General features: G+C 48.8%; 1 protein-coding gene across 8 annotated transcripts in view; it reads left to right on the forward strand.

The window, feature by feature from the left end:
• The window catches only part of OGDH (oxoglutarate dehydrogenase), a 102818-nt gene that overhangs the window by 81208 nt on the left and 3784 nt on the right, over nt 1-17826 (forward strand). For all 8 annotated transcript variants that reach the window (XM_034964036.2, XM_034964034.2, XM_034964033.2 and 5 more), the window contains 10 exons: nt 6667-6846; nt 7266-7418; nt 8865-8967; nt 9269-9397; nt 9750-9900; nt 10206-10333; nt 10440-10618; nt 11029-11100; nt 12980-13108; nt 14379-14451. In XM_034964036.2, coding sequence (XP_034819927.1) covers nt 6667-6846; nt 7266-7418; nt 8865-8967; nt 9269-9397; nt 9750-9900; nt 10206-10333; nt 10440-10618; nt 11029-11100; nt 12980-13108; nt 14379-14451 — 1297 coding nt within the window. The remainder of the gene's footprint in view (nt 1-6666; nt 6847-7265; nt 7419-8864; nt 8968-9268; nt 9398-9749; nt 9901-10205; nt 10334-10439; nt 10619-11028; nt 11101-12979; nt 13109-14378; nt 14452-17826) is intronic.

A 17826-nucleotide genomic window follows, 5' to 3' on the forward strand; every position in this document is an offset into this window, starting at 1 on the left:
GAGTGATCTTGGCTCACTGCAACCTCCACCTCCGAGGTTCAAGCGATTCTCCTGCTTCAGCCTCCTGAGTAGCCGGGACTACAGGCACTTGCCACCACCCCTGGCTGATTTTTGTGTTTTTAGTACAGACAGAGTTTCACCATGTTGGCCAGATTGGTCTTGAACTCCTGAGCTCAAGTGATCCGCCTGCCTTGGCCTCCCAAAGTGCTGGGATTACAGGCATGAGCCACCATGGCCAGCCAAAAAAAAAGAAGTTTTTTTTGTTTTTTAAATTTTTAGACAGGGTCTTAACTCTGTTGCCCAGGCTGGGGTGCAGGGGCACAATCTAGACTCACTGCAGCCTCCACCTCCGAGGCTCAAGCAATCCTCCCACTTCAGCCTCCTCAGTAGCTGGGACTATGGCCATGCACCACCACACCTGGCTAATTTTTATGGTTTTTTTTGTAGAGACAGGGTTTCACTGTGTTGACCATGTTGACTGGTCTTGAACTCCTGAGTTCAAGTGATCCACCCTCCTCAGCCTCCCAAAGTGCTTGGGATTACAGGCGTGAGTCACCACACCCGCCTGCTCAACTTTTTTAAATTGTATTTTTTAATAGCTTTATTAAATATAGTTCACTTATCATGTAATTTACCCCTTTAATAAGTCTGCAATTAAGTGGTTTTTAGTATATTTATAAATACGTGCAACTATCACAGTTGATTTCAGAGCGTTCATCACCTCAAGGAAAAACCTTGCATCCCTTAGTTATCTTACTCCTACCCCTCCATCCTCCCAAGCCCTAAGCAACCACTAATCTACTTTCTGTCTCTATAGATGTATTTATTCTGTAAAGTTCATATTAATTGAATCATACAATATGTGCCCTATATCAGTTGGCGAACGTTTAGATTGTTTCTACTTTTGGGCTATTATAAATAATGCTACTGTGGCCTGGGCATGGTGGCTCACACCTGTAATCCCAGCACTTTGGGAGGCCGAGGCAGGTGGATCATCTGAGGTCAGGAGTTCAAGACCAGCCTGGCCAACATGATGAAACCCCGTCTCTACTAAAAATACAAAAATTAGCCAGGCGTGGTGGCTCGTGCCTGTAATCCCAGCTACTCTCGAAGCTGCGGCAGGAGAATCGCTTGAACCTGGAAGGCAGAGATTGCGGTGAGCCGAGATCACGCCATTGCACCACAGCCTGGGTGACAGAGCAAGACTCTGTCTCAAAAAATAAAGAAATAAAATAATGCTGCTGTGAACATTTATGTACAAGTGTTTATATATACTTTTTTTTTTGAGACGGAGTCTCGCTCTGTCGCCCAGGCTGGAGTGCAGTGGTGTGATCTCGGCTCATTGCAAGCTCCGCCTCCCAGGTTCACGCCATTCTCCTGCCTCAGCCTCCCAAGTAGCTGGGACTACAGGCACCCACCACCATGCCCAGCTAATTTTTTGTATTTTTAGTAGAGATGGGGTTTCACCCTGTTAACCAGGATGGTCTCGATCTCCTGACCTCATGATCCGGCAGCCTCGGCCTCCCAGAGTGCTGGGATTACAAGTGTGAGCCACAGCGCCAGGCCTTATATATACATTTTTTGTTGTTGTTTGTTTTTTGTGCCACCTACTCTCCTCTCTGTGGCCCAGGCTGCAGTGCAAGTGGCATAATCTCAGCTCACTGCAACCTCCACTTCCCGGGTTCAAACGATTCTAGTGCCTGAACCTCCCGAGTAGCTGGGACTGTAGGTGTGCACCACCATGCCCGGCTAATTTTTGTATTTTTAGTAGAGGCGGGGTTTCGCCTTGTTGGCCAGGCTGGTCTCGAACTCCTGGCCTCAGGTGATCTACCTGCCTTAGCCTCCCAAGGTGCTGTTATTACAGGCATGAGCCACTGTGCCCAGCCTGTGTCTACATATGTTTGAATTCCTTTTCGGGTATGTACCTAGGAGTAGAATTGCTAGATCATGTGGTATCTGTGTGTTCAACTTTTTGTGGAAATCTCAGACTGTTTCAAAGTGGCTGTGCCATTTTTACATTCCCACTGGAAATATATCAGGGTTCCTTTTTTTTTTTTTTTTTTTTTTTTGAGACAGGGTCTTACTCCGTCACCCACGCTGGAGTGCAGTGGTACAGTCTTAGCTCACTGCAACTTCTGCCTCCCAGGTTCTAGCGATTCTTCTGCCTCGGTTTCCCAAGTAGCTGGGATTACAGGCACGCACCACCACTCCCAGCTAATTTTTTTTTTCTTTTTTCTTTTTTTTTTTTTGTGGTAGCAACAGGGTTTTGCCATGTTGCCCAGACTGGTCTTGAACTCTTGACCTCAAGTTATCCACCTGCCTCAGCCTCCCAGAATGTTGGGATTACACTCATGAGCCACCGCACCCCCAGCTAGGATTCCAGTTTTTTCATGTCCTCACCAACTCTTGTTATTGTCTGTTTTATTCTAGCCATCCTAGAAGGTATGAGGTGATATCTCATTTTGGTTTTAATTTGCATTTCCCTAATGACTAATGATGTGTGTGTCTTTTCATTTGCTTATTGGCTATTTGTATATCTTTGGGGAAATTTCTATTCAGATCCTCTGCCTATTTTTTGACTGGATTGTCTTTTTATTGTTGAGTTGTAAGAGTTCTTTATATATTCTGGATATGAGCCATGTATCCGATGATTTGCAAATATGGGACAATTTTGGTGTCCTTGGAAGCACAAAAGTTTTATTTTTTATCAAGCATAATTTATCTGTTTTTTCTTTTGTTGCTTGTGATTTTTGGTGTCATATCCAAGAAGGCTTTGCCTAATCCAAGGTCACAAAGTTTTACCTCCTATGCTTTCTTCTGAGTCTTATAGTTTTAGCCCTTACATCTATGATCTGTTTTGTGTTAATTTTTGTGCATGGTGCAAAGGAGTCCCGCTTCATTCTTTTGCACTTGGATACTATTTTCAAATATAAATGATTGAGTAGCAAAGCATCTAATGGACAGAGTTAGCTCCAGTGGGTGGCTACAATTACCCAAGAAGCAGATTTTAGTTGAATGAAAGGAAGAACTCCTAACAGTGAGACCTGTTCCAACAGGGGAACCGGCTCCCCCAGAAGTTTTGGATTCCTCCTCATTGGAAGTATTGGCACAGCTAGTGAACGAGTTGTCAGGGTTGAAGTAAATGGGAGGGGTGAGAAGGGCTAGAGGTGAGAGGAGAAACCATTTGGCCCTAAGGGTTCCTTTGTCTCCCAGACCAGCTTTTCCTCTTAGCGAGATTTTCCTACTAAAACACTAACTCCCAAAAGTATACTAAGAGAGTACATTGGTGGTATAGTGGTAAGTATAGCTGCCTCAAATAATATACTAAGAGGTATTATTAATACACCCATAGTGGAAAAAAGTACAGAGTATATTTGGAGTATACCTCTGTCATATGTGTGTATGCACAGCCACTAGTATAGATAACCCTGCCGGTAGAGTGCACCTCCACACGTGTGTGCACATCCACCCAAGTAGATACTCCTGCTGGTAGAGTGCACCTCCGTCATGTGTGCTGCCATCCATATGTGCATGAAGGCACAGAAGCTCATAACAGTGGTGAACATTGGAGAGGGCAGCTGAGACCTCAACCTTGCAAAATGGGTTTCTTTCTGTGAGGTTCTAGCAGTAAGGCATGTTATGATCACTGACTTCCTGCTGCAGGCCCTTCTTTACATGCTGAAGCCCAAGATGGGCGATGCTGGCTTCTATACCAGCTGAGATTGTTCAGGGCTGTCTTATGTGTCAGGCTCTGATACACCATTTTTTTTTTAATATTCTCATCAGTGTCTGACTATTTCTGATCATTTCTTTAGTCAGTGTGAGAAGGGAGATTATTTAAAAGCCATTAAACATAAATATAGAGTTAGATTTTGCTAATATTTTCTTTATCTCTTTACTGCTTTGACTCATTGCTCATGAGGTAGTGTGGCATCAGGAAGATCTGTAGAAGGAGAGGAAGTAACTTCTTAGCTGAGTCTCTTATTTCTTTTAGAACGTACTTAGAAATTCCCCTTCCAGAAATTTCACCTAAGGAAGCCATCTGATGGTAAATATTTTTTCTTAAGACTGTTTGTCTGCCAGATGCAATGGCTCAAACCCGTTCCCAATACTTTGGGAGGCCAAGGCAAGAGGATTGCTTGAGCTCAGGAGTTCAAGACCAGCCTGGGCAACAAAGTGAGACCCTGTCTCTACACAAAACAAAACAAAACAAAAATTAGCCAGGCGTGGTGGTACACATCTGTAGTCCCAGCTACTGAGGAGGCTGAGGCAGGAGGATTGCTTGAGCCCGGGAGGTCAAGGCTGCAGTGAGCCGTGATCACACCACTACATTCCAGCCTGGGCAACAGAGTGAGACCTTGTCTCAAAAAAAAAAAAAAAAAAAAAAAAGTTTTTGTCAAAACCATATTTGCGCTACCACAAAGTTAGGAAACAAACCTATGTCCAACAGCAGAAGCGTCTTTGCATAAAATTTGGCAAAGCCATAGGAAGGGATGTTAAACAACCACTAAAAAGTTTAATATCCTAGGGAATGGCCGGGCACAGTGGCTCACGCCTGTAATCCCAGCACTTTGGGAGGCCGAGGCGGGGAATCATGAGGTCAGGAGATTGAGACCATCCTGGCTAACACCATGAAACCCCGTCTCTACTAAAAAAAAAAAATACAAAAAATTAGCCAGGCGTGGTGGCAGGCACCTGTAGTCCCAGCTACGCAGGAGGCTGAGGCAGGAGAATGGTGTGAACCCGGGAGGTGGAGCTTGCAGTAAGCAGAGGTGCACCACTGCATTCCAGCCTGGGAGTCAGAATGAGACTCTGTCTTACCAAAAAAAAAAAAAAAAAAAAAAAAAAAAGTTTAATATCCTGGGGAAATGGTCACAGTATGGTAAATGGAAATTGCAGGATATTAATATGCTGCTAGTAGGAGTGTAAGTAGAACAGCTACTCAGGAGAGCATTTAGAAAAATTTTAAATGCTCATGCCTGTGGCTCAGTTTTCCCTTTCTAGGATTAGATTGCAAAAAAATCAGCGTTTGAGGGAGAAAATTTGTATAAGGATGTGTACAGCAACACTGTGTTTACCACAAATTGGAAACAAAAGAAATGTCCACCAACAGGAGAATGGATAGATACTCTGTGGGGTATACTGTGTCTGGTTAAGTTTCACTGGAAAGTAGAGACTAAAGGAAGTATAGCTACATGTTTCAACCTGGGTGTATCATAAAAGCAAATGTTAAAAGGCAAACTGCAAAGTTACCAACAAGCCTCAGAAGATACTATATACTGTTTACAGACATATGAAGTACAAATAGCAACTTGTGGCAGTGTCCTCCTCTGATTTAAGGGTAAGGAGGCCTGCGGGCTTGAGCCTCTGTGACAGAAACATTTTGGTCCACTAACAAATATGGCGAAACCGTTGGGATTTGTTCATGTTAGGTGAAGGCGTTAAGGATGAGCAGTGTGGTATTATCATGCTTTGTGTTTGAAATATATCATAAGATAAAAATTTAAATGCAAACCATAAAATTATGAATATATCATTAAATTTTGGTATAGCTAACTGGTAGGGAATGTTATGAAGCCTTTAAATTTTCTTTTCTGGCTGGGTACTGTGGCTCACACCTGTAATCCCAGCATTTTGGGAGGCCGAGGCAGAAGGATCACTTGAGCCCCAAAGTTCAAGACCAGCCCGGGCAACATGGCAAGACCCCATCTCTACAAAAAAAATTTAAAAATTAGCTGGGCCTGGTGGTGCACACCTATAACACCAGCTACACAGAAGGCTGGCATGAGAGGTGAGCTACGATTGCACCACTGCACTCCAGTCTGGTTGACAGACCATGACTCTCTCTTTAAAAAAAAAAAAATTCTTGCTGGGCGTGGTGGCTCACTCCTGTAATCCCAGCACTTTGGGAGGCTGAGGCAGGTGGATCACAAGGTCAGGAGTTCAAGACCAGCCTGGATAACATAGTGAAACCCCGTCTCTACTAAAAATAACAAAAATTAGCCAGGCATGGTGGTGCGTGCCTGTATTCCCAGCTACTGGGGAGGCTAAGGCAGGACAATCGCTTGAATCCGGGAGGTGGAAGTTGCAGTGAGCTGAGATCACGCCATTGCACTCCGCTTGGGCAACAGAGTGAGACTTCGTCTCAAAAAAAAAAAAAAAATTCTTAGGCTGGGCACAGTGCCTCACTCCTATAATAACACTTTGGGAAGCCGAGACAGGAGGATTACTTAGGCCCAGGAGTTTGAGGCCAGCCTGGGCAACATGGTGAGACCCTATCTCTACAAAAAATAAAAAGAATTAATCAAAATAATAGAAATAATAAGATCCCAAATTTAAGTATTTATTTACGTATATATGCATACAAAGAAAATAATCTGGAAAGGAAAACATCAGAATATTTACCCCATAGCCTGTGGAATTATAGGTAACTTAATTTAATTTTTTATACTATGTCTTTTAAATTCTCTGTGTTAAATATATATGGATTTTGTTATCAGAATAGGAAAAAACAAAGGAAAAGAAAAAGTGTAAACAGCCATTTTGGGGCACGTACTCAGAGTAGCCAGATGGCAAGTGCATGCCATGCCCGGCCTCAGCCCCGCCCTCTGGTCCCTGTGCCGGCTGTGCCAGGTGCCCTCTTGCTAGGCTACATGTTCCTTGCAGATCGGCTTCACCACCGACCCTCGGATGGCCCGCTCCTCCCCCTACCCCACTGACGTGGCCCGAGTAGTGAATGCCCCCATTTTCCACGTGAACTCAGATGACCCCGAGGCTGTCATGTACGTGTGCAAAGTGGCGGCCGAGTGGAGGAGCACCTTCCACAAGGACGTGGTCGTCGATTTGGTGAGTGACTCTGGGGACAGCACGTCCTGGGCAGAGCATCTGACCCACCCCTCTTGCCCTCGGCACCCCTGTGTCCCAAGGAGAGGAGCTTGTCTAGATGAGTCACCTCAGGGCTCTCTACTGCCAGGCCTCATGCTGGTTCCTTTGAGCTCCAAATAGTTCAGGCCTGTAAGCACCAAGGAATGCTTCCCAGGCAGGAGCTGTGGTGGTGAGAAGGGCCACTCCTCATTGATAGAGCAGCTCTACTGTGTGAAGGAGAGATACACAGAATCCTAATTCTAGAGAAGGTAAACTCCAGGGCAGGCATGAGGAATGAAGAACGTGGCCATCACCTAGGAGAGATGGGGCAGGTGCCTGAACAGCACTTCTTCCCAAGGGGCCAGCCCTTGTCTCTAACATCCTCTCACTGCTCTGAGCAGGTGTGTTACCGGCGCAACGGCCACAACGAGATGGATGAGCCCATGTTCACGCAGCCGCTCATGTACAAGCAGATCCGCAAGCAGAAGCCTGTGTTACAGAAGTACGCTGAACTGCTGGTGTCGCAGGGTGTGGTCAATCAGCCCGAGTATGAGGTACGTCCCTGCGGCTCTATCCCAGTGCGCCTTTCCAGGGCTGGCGATGACTAGAAAAGGTGGGCCACAGGGCCAGTTCTCACTTTTGCCAGTTATGAGGATACACGTGAGAGGATGTGAAATATTTACAACTACAGCATTTCAATGCATAACTTTTTGAAGAATCTGGGCCACTGAGATGCTTTATAAAGGAAGTGGGCCTTAAACAGTGTTTTGGGGAAGGGAAGGGGATGTAGTAGCAGCCCAGTAGGTTTTCTCAGATTTCACAAATTGTGCATGGTTGAGAGGTAGGTGGTGGATCCAGCTTGGTAAGGGGCCTGTTGTAATCTGGATAGTAAGTGCTGGTTGGTTGTGAGTGGGAAGGCCAAGCAGCTGCCCTAGAGAGGGAGAGGGTGGGTGTGAGGAGCTATATCTGAGCATGGGAACAGGACAGATCCCAGATCAGAACAACCTGATAGCCTGTAGCCTATGCTGGAGACAGAGCTTTGTGAACCAGTTTTTGTTTTGTTTTGTTTTGTTTTTTGAGATGGAGTCTAGCTCTAGCTCTGTCACCCAGGCTGGAGTGCCGTGGCGTGATCTTAGCTCACTGCAACCTCCACCTCCTTACTTCAAGCAGTTTTCATGTCTCAGCGTCCCAAATACCTGGGATTAGAGGTGCGAGCCACCACGCCTAGCTAATTTTTGTATTTTTAGTAGAAACAGGGTTTCCCCGTGTTGGCCAGGCTGGTCTCGAACTCCTGACCTCAAGTGATCTGCCTGTCTTGGCCTCCCAAAGTGCTGGGATTATAGGCATGAGCCACTGCGCCTGGCCTGGACCAGTTCTTAAGAAAAAATGTGGTGGGCTGGGCGTGGTGGCTCACGCCTGTAATTGCAGCACTTTGGGAGACTGAGGCAGGTGGATCATGAGGTCAGGAGATCGAGACCATCCTGGCCAACATGGTGAAACCCCATCTTTACTAAAAATACAAAAATTTGCTGGGCGTGGTGGCACGCACTTGTAGTCCCAGCTTCTCAGGTGGCTGAGGCAGGAGAATCGCTTGAACCCAGGAGGCGGAAGTTGCAGTGAGGCAAGATCGCGCCATTGCACTCCAGCCTGGTGACAGAGCATGACTCCGTCTCAAAAAAAAAAAAAAAAAAAAAGTGGTGAAGGGTTAGGGGTTCAAACTCCGAGCAGAATCTCTACCCAGCAAATGTGAGGAAGAAACTTTTGGGAGTGAAAAGAATAAAATCTTAGAAAGGTGTTATGCCTGTTGAAAAGGAGCAGGCCCAGAGGCTGAGATGTTTTGCATCCACGAAGTGTGGGACTATGGGTGGGCATGCATGGGAGTTGTGCCAGGGGTATGGTTGGGCTTGCGTGGTGGCTGTCAGAAAGTGTGGGGGTACAGGTGGGCGTGTGCAGTAGTCATGCCCTGTGCCAGTCACGCTGTGTTGTGCCCAACCCTCCAGGAGGAAATTTCCAAGTATGATAAGATCTGTGAGGAAGCTTTTGCCAGATCTAAAGATGAGAAGATCTTGCACATTAAGCACTGGCTGGACTCTCCCTGGCCTGGTGAGTGAAGAAACAGTGCCACAAATAAGCTCCTTTGAGGATCTGATGTAACGAGGCATCCTCTTCCCAGAAAAAATTCATGCTTTCCACTTTGTACCCACAATGCACAGTTGTGTGCACCATTTCAGCAAAGCCCCCTGCAGACCCTGGACCCAGACCCCTGCATTAATGTTTTCTGGGGAACACAGTGTGAGCTACATTGTCTCTCACCCTGCTTCTCCCCAAAATCACGGGTCTGCCATGGTGTGGTCCCTGGAAAAGTAGAGCAGATGTCATGCCTCAGTTGTTCTTCTTCTCCTAGGCTTCTTCACCCTGGACGGGCAGCCCAGGAGCATGTCCTGCCCCTCCACGGGTCTGACGGAGGATATTCTGACACACATCGGGAATGTGGCTAGTTCTGTGCCTGTGGAAAACTTTACTATTCATGGAGGTAACACTCTCTGTGCTGACCTGTGGAAATGTTGGGGCCCAGGCCAGGGGCGACAACTGTCTAGGACTGTGACCTTGGCCCCCATCATGTGTCCTACAGAGACTCCCTTCCTGCCCTGCTCAAGGCCTCTGGGGTGGTTGGATGGAGCCACCTCTCCCACTCCCTGCCCTTAGCACAATCCTACACTTCCTCAGTGGTAAAGGAGAGACTGAGGTCACAGCTTTTCCAGCAAGTCAGGAACCCAGAAACTACGAGTAAAGAAGTCTCCGCTCTTGCCATGGGCACGCTGAGAAGCAAGGCAGGCATGTGCAGGCAGGGCCTGCAGCAGCTGGTGAGAGCTGTGTCTCTGCAGGGCTGAGCCGGATCTTGAAGACTCGTGGGGAAATGGTGAAGAACCGGACTGTGGACTGGGCTCTAGCGGAGTATATGGCGTTTGGCTCGCTCCTGAAGGAGGGCATCCACATCCGGCTGAGCGGCCAGGACGTGGAGCGGGGCACATTCAGGTAACGTTCTGGGCAGTTTCGTTTGCCCTCCAAAGAGTAGAAGATGGAAAGGGAGGGGTTCTGGTGTTTCTTTTCCGGAAGACGGTTAGAAACCGGAAGAGTCACATTGCTCTCAGGCTGAAAACCTCTGTCCCTCATTTGCTATGGGTGCTTCTGTTAAGACCTGGGTGGGGCTGACCCTGCAGCTGCCTGGCCAGAAGTCCAGGTCACAGAGCATGGCATCTGCTGGTGCTTCGTGCGGGTCCCCAGCATATTTGCTTGTCAAGTCAGAGCTCCTAATTATTACCTCTGTTGTCCTGTCTCAGCCACCGCCACCATGTGCTCCATGACCAGAATGTGGACAAGAGAACCTGCATCCCCATGAACCATCTCTGGCCCAATCAGGCCCCCTATACTGTGTGCAACAGCTCACTGTCTGAGTACGGCGTGCTGGGTGAGTGCCTGGAGCCACACCACCAGGGCCTGTCACCCACCCACCCCCGCTGGGCCTACTGGCTGGTGTCCTGGACATGGTTTTCTCCTTCCTTTGTCCCTTGTAGGCTTTGAGCTGGGCTTCGCCATGGCCAGTCCTAATGCCCTGGTCCTCTGGGAAGCCCAATTTGGTGACTTCCACAACACGGCCCAGTGTATCATCGACCAGTTCATCTGCCCGGGACAAGCCAAGTGGGTGCGGCAGAATGGCATCGTGTTGCTGCTGCCCCATGGCATGGAGGGCATGGTGAGCCTCTGGCCCTTCCCTGCCAGACCTAGGACTTGGGAAGGGCCTGTGTAGGACCCTGACCCCAAAGACTGGCACGAGAGCCAGTGGCTCACACCAGCCTCCTAAGGGCTCTGCTGGTGCTTCCCATCCATCTCAGATGGGATGTCACTTCAGAAAGCCAGAGTAGCCCATCTGGATGTGGCTAGCATGCCCCGTCCCTGCTGGTGCAGACTCCCTAGATGCACAGGCGTCCAAGTGTAGAAATGATGAGCCAAGTGCTTTGCTGGTGGGAGGGGGAAGGAACTGAACCCTGCCATCAAGAAAAAAGATAACCAGAAATGAGCTAGTTGGTTAAGGAGGAGGAACAGCAGATGCGGCAAATGTCAGTACGCAAGAGCTCTTAAACTAACTTGCGTGTCTGGTTCCAGGGTCCAGAACATTCCTCCGCCCGCCCAGAGCGGTTCTTGCAGATGTGCAACGATGACCCAGACGTCCTGCCAGTGAGTAATACAGGCCCTGTCAGCCCAGCCATTCTCGGGGTGTCTGGTGGGAAACCTGGGGAAGAACAATCTATCTGGTCATCCTGAAGTGGCAGACCATGCCTCTGTCCCTTTCTCCATTCTGGGGAGCTCACGTGAGTGGACAGGTGTGGCCCCATGCTTCTGGGCGCCCTGGGATGAGAGACTTCCTCAGAGCACAGAGGAAGGTGCAGGGACTGCCTCCATTGGCTTCCTGCTGTTGCTGCAAGCACAGAAACGCCATGTGAGCTCCTCAGCAAGGGCTCCTGCGGGATGCTTCCAGACCCTGATTCAGGTCTGGAAGCCCTGAGGAGGAGAGAACTTTGGGGTGATTCCAGTGAAACTTTAAGAACTCAAAGAACCAGCCTGGGCAACATGGTGAGACCCCGTCTCTACAGAAATTTTAAAAAGTAGCTGGGCATGATGGTGCACGCCTGCAGTCCCAGCTATTTGGGAGGCTGAGGTGGGAGGATTGCTTGAGCTTGGGAGGTCAAGGCTGCAATGAGCCAAGATCGTGCCACTGCACTCCAACCTGGGTGACAGAGCAATACCCTGTCTTAAAAAAAAAAAAAAACTGTGCCGGGTGTGGTGGCTCAAGCCTGAAATCCCAGCACTTTGGGAGGCCCAGGCAGGTGGATCATGAGGTCAGGAGTTTGAGACCAGCCTGGCCAATATGGTGAAACCCTGTCTTTACTAAAAATACAAAAATTAGCTGGGCATGGTGGCACCCACCTGTAATCCCAGCTACTCTGAGGCTGAGGCAGGAGAATTGCTTGAACCCGGGAAGCAGAGGTTGCAGTGAGCCAAGATCGTGCCGCTGCACTCCAGCCTGCGCAGCTCCGTCTCACAAAAAAAGAACTGGCCAGGCGCAGTGGCTCACGCCTGTAAGCTCAACACTTTGGGAGGCCCAGGCAGGTGAATCACGAGGCCAGGAGTTCGAGACCACCCTGGCCAATATAGTGAAACCCCGTCTCTACTAAAAATACAAAAATTATTCAGGCGTGGTGGCGGGCACCTGTAGTCCCAACTACTCAGGAGGCTGAGGCAGAGAATCTCTTGAACCCGGGAGGTGGAGGTTGCAGTGAGCCAAGATTGCGCCACTGCACTCCAGCCTAGGCGACAGAGGGAGACTCCCGTCTCAAAAAAAAAAAAAAAAAAAAAAAAAAAAAACTCAAAGAAAATGATTAGGTGTCAGTGTCTAAGGAAAATTGGTTTTAGGTAGAACTTGTGTCTCTTAAAGTGGTATTTGTTTCATGCTGGGCAATAGCTTTCAGAGAAATAGTATGGATTGAGTGGGACTGAGGCTCTCCTCCAGGGTATGAGGCTGGCCGAAGGAGCTTGCTGGACTCACTTGTTAGTGTCAGCTTATGTCTCCTGGGGAGTCAGTGTGTTAGGCCATTCTTGGGTTGCTATAAAGAAAAACCTGAGACTGGGTAATTTATAAAGAAAAGTTTAATTGGCTCACAGTTCTGTAGGCTGTACAGGAAGCATGATGCTGGCATCTGCTCAGCTTCTGGGGAGGCCTCAGGAAGCTCACAATCATGACAGAAGATGAAGTGGGAGAGCAGGCATGTCACATGGCCAGAGCAAGAGTAAGAGAGTCGGGGAGAGGGGCCACACACTTTCAACAACCAGATCTTGTGTGAACTCAGAGTGAGAGCTCACTCATCACCAAGGGGATGGCCCAAGCTCTAATCCTAACACCTCCCACCAGGCCCCACCTTCAGCAGTGGGAGATTACAATTCAACATGAGATTTGGGCAGGGACAAATACCCAAACTAGATCACCTGAGGGCCCCCAGATGCCCCAGAAGACTCAGTGCTGCGTCCTGGCCTCTGGCCATTTCCTTCCCTGCTGCAGGACCTTAAAGAAGCCAACTTCGACATCAATCAGCTGTATGACTGCAATTGGGTTGTTGTCAACTGCTCCACTCCTGGCAACTTCTTCCACGTGCTACGACGCCAGATCCTGCTGCCCTTCCGGAAGCCGGTCAGTGGCAGGGCCTCCCTTGCTCAAACGAGGCCTGGCCCTGCCCTGTTGGTGCAGGGAAGGGCTCCTCAGAGAGCCTCTTGCTTGGGGTTAGCTAGGTGGGCACCTGCAGGGGTAGTGTGGACAGGACATGGTGTCAGGGAGCCTGGCCCTTCCTCCTCACTGCTGCCATGAGGGAACTGCGTGTTCTGTGTGTCCTCTTCCCCGACTGGGCCCCTGCATACTGCTGAGCACCACATGCGGAGCAATCACATAGGCTGCAGGCCCCAGCCCGGTGAGGAGGACGGATGTTTGAACAGGTGGTCATGGGGGTGTGCTGAGCTCTGGAAGAGAGGTGAGCCCTGGCAGAGGCCAAGGGAGTGCAGGGTCCCCAGGGAGCGGCTCCTGAGCTGGGTGTTGAAGGGTGAGTAGAAGTTGAGTGGAGGGATACGTTGGAGAAGTGATTCTAAAAAGGAAGGAGGCCGGGCGAGGTGGCTCACGCCTGTAATCCCAGCACTTTGTGAGGCCGAGGCAGGTGGATCATGAGGTCAGGAGATGGAGACAATCCTGGCTAGCACAGTGAAACCCCGTCTCTACCAAAAAAAATACAAAAAAATTAGCCGGGCATGACAGCAGGTACTTGCAGTCCCAGCTACTCAGGAGGCTGAGGCAGGAGAATAGGAGAATAGCGTGAACCCGGGAGGCGGAGCTGGCAGTGAGCCGAGATCGCACCACTGCGCTCCAGCCTGGGCGACAGAGCGAGACTCCGTCTCAAAAAAAAAAAAAAGGAAGGAGTGTGGGGGACAGCGAGGGAGTGCCCTGCTGCCCTGGGATGCCACGGGGGTGGGAGTATGGGGTGGAGGCTTGCAGCTCGGAGTGTCCCTAGCAGTCCAAGGGCCCACAGGGCAGGACAGCCCTGGTGCTTCTTGGTGCTGGGCCATGTCACAGCCTTACATGGGCTTTGGGTGCATTTGCTCTGAGACTGCCAAGGAGAGGGTCAGAGCTCTTTCCTAGGTACAGAGAAGCAGGGAGGGGAGTATTGGGAGTCCGAGCAGGCTGGGATGGGCCCTGCCAGGAGTGGATACCCAGCTAGGGGAGGTGAACAGCAGGGAAATTGGTCATCTTTCCTTTTCCCTCCTTCTCTGCCACTTCTGACCTGAGGCTCCTGTTGAGTGGGAGGGCAGGTGTGTTTCATGGCCTGAAGGTCAAGGCTTGGGTAGCCTTGCTTTTGACCTTCCTTCTGGAATCTTCAGAATCTGATCCTTCACGAGCCTATTGTTCTGTATTTCAGTTAATTATCTTCACCCCCAAATCCCTGTTGCGCCACCCCGAGGCCAGATCCAGCTTTGATGAGATGCTTCCAGGTGGGTGTGAGGGAGATGGGCATTTCCTTGGGGGAAGCTATGTTTGGGGCTTCTTTGCTGCTGCTCTTTTACAGCTCATGGGACTGACATCTGTGATTCTCACTGGCTCTTGCCAGATTTTTAGTTGTAAAGACCCGTGATACATGGCTGGGCGCAGTGGCTCACGCCTGTAATCCCAGCACTTTGGGAGGCCGAGGCAGGCAGATCATCTGAGGTCAGGAGTTCGAGGGCAGATCACCTGAGGTCGGGAGTTCGAGACTAGCCTGACCAACATGGAGAAACGCCATCTCCACTAAAAATACAAAATTAGCCAGGCGTAGTGCCACGTCTGTAATCCCAGCTACTCAGGAGGCTGAGGCAGGAGTATTGCTTGAACCCAGGAGGTGGACGTTGCAGTGAGCTGCTATCACGCCATTGCACTTCAGCCTGGGCAATAAGAGCAAAACTCCGGCACAAAAAAAAAAAAAAAAGTCCCATGATACCAGATGAGGGAGGTCACAGCTTACATTCAGGTTGGTCAAATGACATGTCTTAACATGCAGCCCAGGAGCTGTTGCCTCTCACCTGCAAATGCCCCCAAGGACTCCACTAGAGGCAATTAAGTATGTCCAAGATTGAGGGTTAGTGCCGCTGCCTGCGGCCTCCTTCAGCAGGTGAGTGGCAGCTCACCACTGGCTCGGAGGCCCAGCCCCAAAGCAAGCCCTTCAGGACAGAGAAAAAAACACTGGACGGCAGGTCCTGCCAAGTCACATGCCAGCTGCACTTGTGTGAAGGGAGACCCATAACATTGAGATTTCTATAGGGACAGTGGAGTGCAGGATGTTGACACAGCCTTTACCACCCACCAGGGGTCACCAGGCCAGGAAGCCTGCATCCCACCAGTCACCAAACCCCCTTTAGTCTTCAATCAAGGTGAGCCCCTTGTTTTTTGGGGGTTTTTTTCCCAATCTGTTTTTTTTATTTTTATTTATTTATTTATTTGTTTATTTTTGAGACGGAGTCTCGCTCTGTCGCTCAGGCTGGAGTGTGGTGGCACAATCTCGACTCACTGCAAGCTCCGCCTCCCGGGTTCACGCCATTCTCCCACCTCAGCCTCCCAAGTAGCTGGGACTACAGGCGCCTGCCACCACGCCTGGCTAATTTTGTTTTTGTATTTTTAGTAGAGACGGGGTTTCACCGTGTTAGCCAGGATGGTGTCAATCTCCTGACCTCATGATCCACCCATCTTGGCCTCCTAAAGTGCTGGGATTACAGGCATGAGCCACCATGCCCAGCCCCCAGTCTTTTTTTATTATGGTAAAATACACAACATAAAATTTACCATTTTGACCATTTTTAAGTATCCAGTTCAGTGTGTTACTGCCTCTATAAATTTGACTACTCTATGGAACTCATAAGTGAAATCATACAGTCTTTGTCCCTTGCAGCTGGCTTGTTTCATTTAGCATAATGTCTGCGAGGTCCATCCATGTTGTGTAGCATGTGTCAGAATTTCTTTTTTTTTAAAGACTGAATAGCCAGGCGTGGTGGCTCATGCCTATAATCCCAGCACTTTGGGAGTTCGAGGCAGGTGGATCACTTGAGGTCACAAGTTTGAGACCAGCCTGGCCAACAGGGTGAAACCCCGTCTCTATTAAAAATACAAAAATTAGCAGGGTGTGGTGGTGCACGCCCCGCTACTCTGGAGGCTAAGGCAGGAGAATTGCTTGAACCCGGGAGGTGGAGGTTGCAGTGAGCCGAGATTGCACCACTGCACTACAGCCTGGGCAACAGAGTAGGACTCCATCTCAAAACAAAACAAAAAGATTGAATAGGCCGGGCCCAGTGGCTTACACCTGTAATCTCAGCACTTTGGGAGGCTGAGGCAGGTCGATCACTTGAGGTCACGAAGTTGAGACCAGCTTGACCAATATGATGAAACCCCATCTCTACGAAAAATACAAAAATTAGCTGGGCATGGTGGCGCGCACCCGTAATCCCAGCTACTCAGGACGCTGAGGCAGGAGAATTGCTTGAACCTGGGAGGCAGAGGTTGCAGTGAGCCAAGATTGCGCCACTGCATTCCAGCCTGGGTGACAGAGACTCCGTCTCAAAAAAAATAAATAAACAAACTAGCCAGGAGTGGTGGCACATACCTGTAATCCCAGCTACTCAGGAGGCTGAGGCAGGAGAATCACTTGAACATGGGAGGCAGAGGTTGTGGTGAGCCAGGATCGCGCCGTTGCACTCCAGCCTGGACAACAAGAGCGAAACTCCGTCTCAAAAAAAAAAAAAAGACTGAATAATACTCCATTATATGTGTATGCCACATTTTGCTCATCCATTCATCTGTCGATGGACACTTGGGTTGCTTCCATGTTTCAGCTATTGTGATTAGAGGAGCTGCTATGAACATTGGTGTACAAATATTTCTTCGAGTCCCTGCTTTCAGTTCTTTTGAATATGTACTCAGAAGTGGAATTGCTGGACCATATGGTAATTCTATTTTTAGTTTTTTGAGGAACTGCCAAACTTTCCACAGTGGCTGCATTTTACATCCCACCAACAGTATATGAGGGTCCACCATCTCTACATCCTCATCAGCACCTACTATCTTCTGGTTTTTTCATAGTAGCCATCTTAATGGGTGTGAGATGATATTTCATTGTGGCTTTGATTTATATTTCTGTAATGATTAAGTGATGTTGAGCATCTTTTCATGTGCTTATTGGCCACTTGTATATCTTCCTTGGAGAACTGTCTATTAAAATCCTTTTTTTTTTTTAATTTAATTTTTTTTAAGAGACAGGATCTCTCTATGTTGCCCAGGCTAGTCTTGAACTCCTGGGCTCAAGGAATCCCCCTACTTTGGCCTCAAAGTATTGAGATTACAGGCATGAGCCATGGCACCCAGCCTATTCAAATTATTTGCCCATTTTTGAATCTGGTTGCTTGTTTTTGAGTCTTAAGAGTTCTCTGTATATTCTAGATATTAATTCCTTATCAGAAATATAATTTGCAAATATTTTCTCCCGTTCTATGGGTTGTTCTTTTATTCTGTTGTTAGTATCTTTGGTTTTGGTTTTGGGTTTGGGTGTTTTTTTTGTTTGTTTTTGTTTTTTTTCCGAGATGGAGTCTTACTCTGTTACCCAGGCTGGAGTGCATTGGTGCAATCTCAGCTCACTGCAACCTCTGCCTCCCGGGTTCAAGTGATTCTCCTGCCTCAGCCTCCCAAGTAGCTGGGATTACAGGCGCACGCCACCATGCCTAGCTAATTTTTGTATTTTTAGTATAGACAGGGTTCCACCATGTTGACCAGGCTGGTCTTGAACTCCTGACCTCAGGTGATCTGCCCACCACAGCCTCCCAAAGTGCTGGGATTATAGGCGTGAGGCA

The sequence above is a fragment of the Pan paniscus genome, chromosome 6 (genome assembly GCF_029289425.2).
Source record: "Pan paniscus chromosome 6, NHGRI_mPanPan1-v2.0_pri, whole genome shotgun sequence".
Taxonomy (NCBI): Eukaryota; Metazoa; Chordata; class Mammalia; order Primates; family Hominidae; genus Pan; species Pan paniscus.